Genomic DNA, 8,477 nt, shown 5'->3' on the forward strand with positions numbered 1-8,477 from the left:
TTGGCCCGTCTCCTTGGTTACGATCCCTGTAACAACCTGTCTCCGCCGTCTCCTTAGCTATCATGGTCCGGCTGTTAATTATTCCAGCCTCCCTTCTTTTTAGAGGATGCTCTCTTACTCTTTCTCCCTCCTCTCCTTGGATGTGACTGGCTGCTTGTCTCCATCCCCGCAGCTGGACATGAATTAAGCATGAGGATACAAGGGCTCCTTGTGTTTCCATTTAAAACAAAGCTGTGACATCACCGCGTCACACTTGTAGACACCAGCGTGCAAGAGTCGCTTACCACCCATTTAAAAATGTCTTATTTGATCCCAAGGTTGGTGTTGTCATCGCCTTCCTTCCTCAGTAAACTGTCGACCCTTCACCTATCGTATCGAATCTCCCGGCACAATCCATAAAGCTGTTTTGCTATTTGTCAACTCAGCCTTTTTTATTTTTTTTATTTTATTTTATTTTTTTTAATATAAAGCAGTCTTTGTGGTCCTTTTTTTTTTTTAATCCAGAGGCTGTTGATGTTTTCTTTCCAAGAGCAGGCCTGCAAAACCACTTGATTTGTTTATATACATATATATATATATTTTTTTTTTTTTTTTTACATTCATTTTGTCATTGTCCTCCATCGTTCATCCTGCAGGCTGGCAACGACACCGCAGTGTCATGATGTAAACGTGAGCATCTGTCTGACTCTATCAACAAGCCCTCAATAGCAGTGCAAAGACGACCCCCCCCCCACGCTCTCACACACACACACACACACACACACACACACGCGCGCGCACACACACACACACATACACAGTGACATTGTAGACATGCATGCAGATGTCATTTTACCTAATCCGGATGCTCCTGCGCGCCCTGCCTCCCGGCCCCCTGTGTCTGGAAAGAGGTGGTGGTGAAGGGGGAGTGATGGTTAGTGTCTCGCACCTCGAATCCACGCACTCACCGCAAAGTGGTGGCGTCCCTGCGAACCCGCACGAAAACGCCCACCACTGTCAATCATCGGGAAGAGGCGGTGCGCGCATCCGCTTCGGGACTGGCTTCAGAAACGATGCCTGTGTGGATTCACTAAATCGTGGAATTACCAAGTAAATATTCTCCAAATAGTATAAACACTCGAGTGTTCCTTATTATTTTTGTGAAGCGTCATAATGAAAAAAAAAAGAATTACATAAAAATAAGTTGATCGAGTCACTAAAAAACGACAAAAAATAGTGTCAATTCATTTGTTATACTTTTTTTTAACACCCTATTTTTTAAAACCGATGTCTATGTCTTTGCCAAAATAAGCCTGTTACCAAGAATGATTTGTCTTGTGCTAGCCTAAAAAAACATCAGCTTCTGACGTTTATAGAATACCCCAATATAAACACATGTATATATTGTCAGTTAATTTAGCTTTTTTATAAGTGTTGTTAGTCAGCTCACGGGGGAAGTATTTTCTGTGTGGAGCGGCTTTTTTTCGTTGTTGCAAGTTATCAAAATGATCACAGAAATTGTCCGGAAAAGTGAATATTTACATTAGTGCTGAAGTCCATTGTTCACTTTGTCTAAATAGGATTAGAGTTTTCGATCAGGCATCAATTGGGGCACCTGTGGGTCCTTAACCGTTGGACCCCGGCGCTGTAAATAAGCAGTCAGTTCGTTACTTTAAAAAAAAGTCTATTTAAAAGTGTTTATCACCTTACTTGCAGCGGACTTGTAGTTATGACAGATGAGGAGAGCGAGTTGGAAAAGTACGTACATGTTGCTACTGTATTATTTAATGTTCACGTAGTAATTAGCTGTTAGCCGATACAAACACCCATTCCCCAGTTGGGTTATATTGGGACGCTGCCTGTCTGCTTACTCGGTGCGTACTTTACGTACGCTCATTAGGCTCGTTCTTTTTGTTTTCGTGCCCATTTTTACCCCCAGGAATTTTCGTCCGATATGACTCATTTGCGTGTTTTTGCAGACGTGCTGTGGAGGAGCTCCTGAGGGAGACTGACAGGGCTCGGGTAAGAGCCGAGACGATGGGCCCTGCGGGATGGTGAGTCCGCCAGTGATGACGTCAATGTCTTCTTTGTTTGTACGGTAACGAATGATCCCTCATTGACTAGTGTTGACATGTGGACATGACACGGTGAATTAAACCAAAACAGCAACACAGTGACCTTGGAAAAAGCCAAATATCAGTGATTACATTTCATTGTGGTGCAACACATTTTCCCCATTTTTATAGCATCTGAAATTTTGAACCTGTTTGTGCTGATTTCTCAACAGGTTGAAATGTCCATTGCGGGGCACCAACAAGCGGTTCCTCCTCAACACCCTGCGCTCCACCGGCCTGCAGCGGGAGCCCGGCGAGTCCAAAGAGGGACACTCATCGCATTCCACGACTTGGGAGTCCTCCTGTAGGAGGAGCCGCAGCCGGTCGCCCCCCGTCAGACGAGACAGCGGACACTCGCGCAAGCGTCATCGTGGGAACATCTCCAGCGGTGACCCCAAGAGGATGGACAGGGACAGGGAGCGGGAGATGAGTCATGGACACAAAGGCGAGAGGGACAAGACGGCAGATAGACGGACGGCGGAAAAAGATAGACGGACGACAAAACCGAGGACGGGGTCAGCAAATTGATGGACCTAGGTTTTTTCATTCATCCATCCATTTTGTATGTCCTCATCTGGCTAACTGAGCTGGAGCCTGTCACCGCTGACGTTGGCGAACATGGTGGCGAGGGAAGAGGAAAACTGGCAGTAAAAGAGGCCAAAATCTAGAATGTCAGGCGGTGAGGGAGTGTAAGAGTCGAGTTGCAGAATAGGCGTGGTCATCAAATGCTAGTCTAGAAATATGTTTTAAATTAAGATTTTAACATTTCTACAGAAGTAGGTGCTCAGATTTCTTTCTGATAGTGCTTGTCCTCATTAGGGTAAGCTGGGGTCTGTCACAGCTGACTTGGGTCGAGAGGCAGGGTACACCCTGGACTGACTGCTAGTCAGTTGGAACAATTATACATTTTCCACAGTGCTTGTACTTTTTAGGTTCTTGTCTCATTCAAATGAGAAACTACTCATGAAGTAGCTTTGATGTGAAACAACAGTGGAGCCATCTTGTATTGAGGACATCGACACCGGCTGCCATTTTGTGTTTATTTTGGTGTAATTCCTTTTTTTTTTTTTTTTTTTCAAAAATGCAGTCTTTTGGTGTCCCATTTAAATCAAGACAGATTGTTAAAAATATTACCCCCCTCCCCCATCGGACTTGCTTACACTTTTTATTGTGTGATGTCGTAACAAAAATGTGACTATTTCACACAGTTTTTACCCATAATGTCAATCGGCACGGCATCACTTAAGCCATCCGCTTCGTAAATCACGTTATCCACGCGGAAGATATCATCTCTTTGAACGGTTTCCTTCCTCTTCAAAAGGATGTTCAAATATAAACACCTTTGAGCGCGTCGCTGATCGGCATCCAGTCGCGTCACTTGCCCTTTTATTGCGTGTGTGAGAGCCCCCATTAAGATACTGAGCACTTTATTGCCGATGTTAAACTCCTCTGTGCAGTCGGTATGGAGAGGGTACAAAAATACGAGCTGATTTTGGGCACCCTCCTCGCAGTTGAACCTCTCATGCAGATCAGTGAGAGCTCTTTGGTACGCAGTGTGAATTGTCTTCAACTCTACAACTAGACTTAAACTTTACAAACTGGTCCCAGTTTTACATTGTTTTTCACACAGAACAGTGAGTCTTGATTATGATGAGAAGCGGCAGTAAAACAGGCCAAACTTGAGGCAGGACAAGAGACGAGTGGTGGTAACCAAATGAGATGGTGTAGAAGTAAATTGTGATTTCAACATTTCTAAAGGTGGTAGCCGCTCTAATTTAGAGATGAGAATGCTCTAGGACCTGCCGTTTTCCCAAGCGTGAAAATGGTTGGAGTTGACATACGCGCAGTCGGTAATTGAGTTCTAGCTTAATCGACTAACCAGGAGAGGCCTTGCTTAATGGGGCCTAACACGTAGTGTACAGAAAGCAAGACTAATGGCCAGTAAACACGACACAAGCGCACCGCCGCCTCGGAACTGCTAAGTGCTGTTAAATGAGCCGTTCACATCGGTGTCACGGCTACACCGCGTAAGTCTGATGCGCCACTTTGTCCTAACGTTGGCAAATTGACCAAAATGTCTTGGAAAAATGGCTCTGTTTCAACTTTTTGGAGGAACAAAGGACTGCGATTTTAACTGTCTGGCTGGCTTTGTTGCTGAATTGATGTTGCAACTTGCGGTCTTTTGTTCCCAGTACGGTTGGTTTGATTTCTTAGCCAGAATTGACCATCAACAAATGTGAGATTTAGATGGTTTCGCACTGTTACCGGTTTTATTTTATCAGGTGTCAACTTCTTGTGTTTTGTTTCTATTCCCATCATTTTGATCTCCCAACCACAAGTTTCATCTTTCCTGTTTTTTTTTTTTTTTTTGCTTTCATTCACACAGTTAGATTTCTTGACTTCTACTTTTTGTCAACAAAGATTTTGGATTGTTTAGAATTGTTACCTTTATTATCATCATCGTCGTCATCATCATTATTATTATTATTATTGTTGTTGAAGTTGTTGACATTGCAAGTGTGCAACTGCCTTGCATACGTTTCCATCCCAACCAGAACTGGAAGTGACCAACTTTTTGTGATCGAAGAACTTTGATTTGGATCATCTGAGACAGTCAACTATTTACAGTGGACTGGCCGCCCGTAAATAACAATAATCTGTGTACAATTGACACCCATTGAAATGCATTTGGGGAGAAAAAGTTACCCCCCTCACCCAAAGTTATGCAATAAAAAGATAAAAATTAAGTATTTTCTACGAAAAACAGGTGTTGACTCGAAAAAAAATATTAAATTAAAGCAGATCAGCGAATACGAGAATCTGCGGTTGCCGAAGGTTCCACGACATAAATCCAGTAAGTCAACACGTGGGTTGTGTTTACTTAGTTCAATTTAGCGATGGCTCCACTCATCCAATGGACGGCCTGGCATCCGGCTCACGTGATCTTGGCGCGGGCACACCTGCACACGCCGAGTGGGCGCAGCCACCAGAGGAGAAGGTCCACGCCAGGGGCGAGGGCCCTGCAGCCGAGCGGCAGCCATGCATCGCGACAGTCACGCGTACCAGCAACTCGCGTTCAAGGACTCCTGCGCGTACCAGAGGGCGGCGAACCCGGACGACTTCGCCCACAACCCGCCGCCCTGCCTCTACATGAGCCGGCAGGTGCAGGCCGGGTACATGGCGGGAGCCACCCTGGAGCCGGCAGACGGCCTGGTGGAGCCCGCCTACGGGCTCCCGCTGCGTGAGGACCTCGGGATCCCGCTGTTGCACCACCACCAGCAGCAGCAGCAGGCGGGCCAGGCGCCGCAACACCCGCCGCCGCTTACGCCCGCTGCGGCCTTCGGCGACACGGACGAGCACAGCCGGTTTCACCTTCCTTTCCCCTGGATGAAAAGCAACAAGGCACACTCCCACGCGTGGAAAGCACAGTGGACAGGTAACGCGTATTAAACACGATCCTGATAATGATGATGATGATTATTAGTGACTCACAGGGAATCATTTTTATTGTCGGTTAACCTTGTCGGGCCATTTATGAAAACCGGGAAGGTCTCTTTTGGTTTTTATTGTTTCATATCTCGACAAAAAAGTTAATCATTTATAAATATGTTCAATTGAAAAAGTTTGACTCGATGAACTAGCAATTTTAAATTGACATATGCGTTATAATTCACACACTCTCGTCTGCGCAAGACTTTTCTTAAACATAGTGAACCTTTTAAATTGTGATGTTTTTAATTACAGCTTTCTGATGTGTCATTCCTTAACTATAAAGAGAACAAAATTTGACACAAAAAAGTGAATTATAATGAAATGAATTTCCCATTACCTTCGTTTTCAATTTTGGCATTAACGTTGACGATTGATTTAAACGAATTTGAATATATCTTACTGTACATTGTGTCGACTAGAAAAAAAGGTTTTGTCAGTTGTTTTATTTTAATGATTTTTAAAAAAGTGGCAGAAAATCTGAATTACAATGATATTTTAACTGCTTATTTTTCGATCAAACTTGCGTGTAGATAGAAAATGTACATGTACTTTTTTGTATTAAGACTTTAAAAGATTAATACTTTTATTACAACTGTATTTAAAAAAAATGGCTTCATAAAATAGAATCAGAACTTTAAAATGTTGACTCCTTTACTGTGCAGCATTATTAGCTGCACTGGAAAATCGGGATCATTTATTACATTTTGTTTATACTGTATTCTATAAATAATTATTTTATTACTTTTTTTGCCAAACATTATCCCCATAAAATAAAATGAGAATTTCAATTTTAAAAAATATGCTTCCTCTAGCAACTATTAACAGTGTTTGTGTTTTGGACACTTTGTCGTGTATTTAGCGGTCTTAACATTAGGTACACTTGACCAATCGAAAGCAGAAGTTTACGAAACTGTCGGTGAGCACCCAAAATGTCGCCGCTTGTCAAGTTAAAAGCTTCATTATTGAGTTATGTTGTATTCTGCGTTCTTCTAGATATACCTCATTGTATGTCAAATATGAATTATGTTTTGAGAATATCGTTTATCTTGGGTGGACCGCTTCCGAAATGATGCTAGCTGGCCGAAATAACTTAAATGATATTAGCAAAAGGGTTGATATCTTTAATCAATCAGATTTATTTTGAATTTTCTTTCACTAATCACGTTTCAAATTCGTCATTCCGACCACAATAACCTCAACACATTTGTCTTCTCTGATTGTTTGGTAAGAGAAAGACTCGTTTGACAGATAGTATACAATTTGTTTAAAAAAAAAAGCGTCAAGCTATTTACTGTCGACACCCAACGCGGGTTTACATATTTGCAGATTGTTTTTCCAATACATCTTTTTAGATTTTGAGGGTGGGTGGGGGTCCTTCGTCCCCCCCCCCCCCAGCCCCTCATTTCACAGAAAAAATATATTCAATGTTAATCAACGTTTTTTGAACATGGAGGGTAAAAAATGGCGTCAATTACATGCAGTATTTTGCTGTTCCCAGGCTGGCCCAGTCTCTAATCCTCACAAATAGTGGGGGTGAACTTTATTGGCAAACCTAGTTTAAATTTACTTTCTAACTTTTAAAAGCGAATGAAACACAAATAGTGCAGCAACATATGTAGCTAGACAATATCTCCCCCTACCTCCATTTTATTTTCTTATATTTTTGTCTGTCTTTATCATTTTACTAACAAATTATTGGTTCCAAACTGAACCGCCTGTGTTTGTCCAGGTCCGTACATGATGGCAGAGGCCGAGGAGAGCAAGCGCACCCGCACGGCCTACACACGAGCTCAGCTTCTGGAGCTGGAAAAGGAATTTCTGTTCAACCGCTACATTTCCAGGCCGCGCCGTGTGGAACTGGCGCTTACCCTCAGCCTGACGGAACGCCACATCAAGATCTGGTTCCAGAACCGCCGCATGAAGTGGAAGAAGGAGGAGGACCGGCGGCGGGCCAGGAGGGGCGAGCCCGACCAGGACTCGGCCGTCACCTCTGGGGACCAGGGTGAGGTGGCGCCGGTGGCGGGGGTCTCGCCGCCACTCTCCCCAGAGCGCCGCCACCTGGATCAAAAGAATACACTTTTTTGACGCCTTATAAGAAAAATCGTCATGGAGGGAAGTAGGAAGGGGTACACACACAACGATAATCAGGGAAAATCCGATGATTTTCCCTGCTTTGCTCAATTTTTAGATGTTTATGAACAATTATCTTGAGCATTTATTCTGCGGCGTGGGGCCTGTCAGAGGTGACTTTTTTTCCCTCTCCAATTTGCTCTGTCAGGGTGTACAATCGTGAATCTTAAACTCTTGAATATTTACAATCGCAAATCCTTTCTGCGCCAACCAGTTTCAATGATTGTGATGTGAAGCCTTCATTACCATGATATGGTAACCAAATATCCAAACAGTTAGCTCAGCTCCTTCTCAAACTTTCCGCACTATCAGTGCAGTTGTGCCTTGAAAAATAGCACTCTATAATACCGTAGTTTCTGAAAACAGAGTGTAATCAAATAATTAAATACAACGTGAAGAATTGAAGCAGCTTGTGCATCATGAATTTATGCTGAACTTCACTTCATTGTATTACAACAGACATTATGTATGCGGTTTGTTGTGTTGGTCATCCCACACATATTTGGAGCAACTAAGCATACACTTAACATTTATTTTGCCCTCATCATATATGAAGTATAGTTCCTATCTAAGATGGCTCTTCATTTAAGTGCCTGTCCCCCACCACACCTGCAAATTGGAAAACCACTAGTGAACTAAAGGTGGCTCGAAAAAATATGTTTATATGTATAAACTAAGCCTTGTTTTAATATTAAAGCACTGTGTCCGAATACATTTCATGAAGAGAGGAGGACGATGTTCTCCCGCCTCCTGGTGGAGACA

General features: G+C 43.2%; 3 protein-coding genes across 5 annotated transcripts in view; 2 read left to right on the forward strand and 1 right to left on the reverse strand.

The window, feature by feature from the left end:
- The window catches only part of lnx2a (ligand of numb-protein X 2a), a 10,784-nt gene extending 9,788 nt beyond the window's left edge, over positions 1-996 (reverse strand). The window contains exons 1-2 of one of the 3 annotated variants that reach the window (XM_019866848.1): positions 948-996; positions 836-874 (exon numbers count right to left, since the gene is read on the reverse strand). The gene's annotated coding sequence lies outside the window, so the exon portion shown is untranslated. Of the gene's footprint in view, positions 1-835 lie in introns of all 3 variants that reach the window. The other 2 variants (XM_019866847.1, XM_019866846.1) reach the window with 2 other exon arrangements.
- Positions 997-1,593: 597 nt separating this feature from the next.
- Positions 1,594-3,231, forward strand: si:ch211-140b10.6 (uncharacterized LOC109514078). The gene is made up of 3 exons (XM_019866885.1): positions 1,594-1,737; positions 1,959-2,033; positions 2,267-3,231. Exons 1-3 carry the CDS (start codon positions 1,709-1,711, stop codon positions 2,619-2,621), a joined length of 459 nt encoding a protein of 152 aa, XP_019722444.1. The 5' UTR covers positions 1,594-1,708; the 3' UTR covers positions 2,622-3,231.
- A 1,442-nt stretch (positions 3,232-4,673) lies between these two features.
- pdx1 (pancreatic and duodenal homeobox 1) lies at positions 4,674-7,891 on the forward strand. Its single transcript, XM_019866884.1, has 2 exons — positions 4,674-5,529; positions 7,315-7,891. The coding sequence occupies exons 1-2, from the start codon at positions 5,133-5,135 to the stop codon at positions 7,668-7,670; spliced, it is 753 nt and encodes a 250-aa protein (XP_019722443.1). The 5' UTR covers positions 4,674-5,132; the 3' UTR covers positions 7,671-7,891.
- The last annotated feature ends 586 nt before the right edge of the window (positions 7,892-8,477 follow it).

Source organism: Hippocampus comes, unplaced genomic scaffold (assembly GCF_001891065.2).
Source record: "Hippocampus comes isolate QL1 unplaced genomic scaffold, H_comes_QL1_v1.1 scaffold181, whole genome shotgun sequence".
Lineage (NCBI taxonomy): Eukaryota > Metazoa > Chordata > Actinopteri > Syngnathiformes > Syngnathidae > Hippocampus > Hippocampus comes.

What these genes read in the sequence shown, in the direction of transcription:
- pdx1 (XM_019866884.1), top strand. Translation starts at nt 5,133, where the DNA reads ATGCATCGCGACAGTCACGCGTACCAGCAACTCGCGTTCAAGGACTCC. An exon ending in GTGGAAAGCACAGTGGACAG is followed by an intron (nt 5,530 to 7,314) that starts GTAACGCGTATT and finishes GTGTTTGTCCAG; the next exon opens with GTCCGTACATGATGGCAGAG.
- si:ch211-140b10.6 (XM_019866885.1), top strand. Translation starts at nt 1,709, where the DNA reads ATGACAGATGAGGAGAGCGAGTTGGAAAA. An exon ending in GAGGAGAGCGAGTTGGAAAA is followed by an intron (nt 1,738 to 1,958) that starts GTACGTACATGT and finishes GTGTTTTTGCAG; the next exon opens with ACGTGCTGTGGAGGAGCTCC. An exon ending in ACGATGGGCCCTGCGGGATG is followed by an intron (nt 2,034 to 2,266) that starts GTGAGTCCGCCA and finishes ATTTCTCAACAG; the next exon opens with GTTGAAATGTCCATTGCGGG.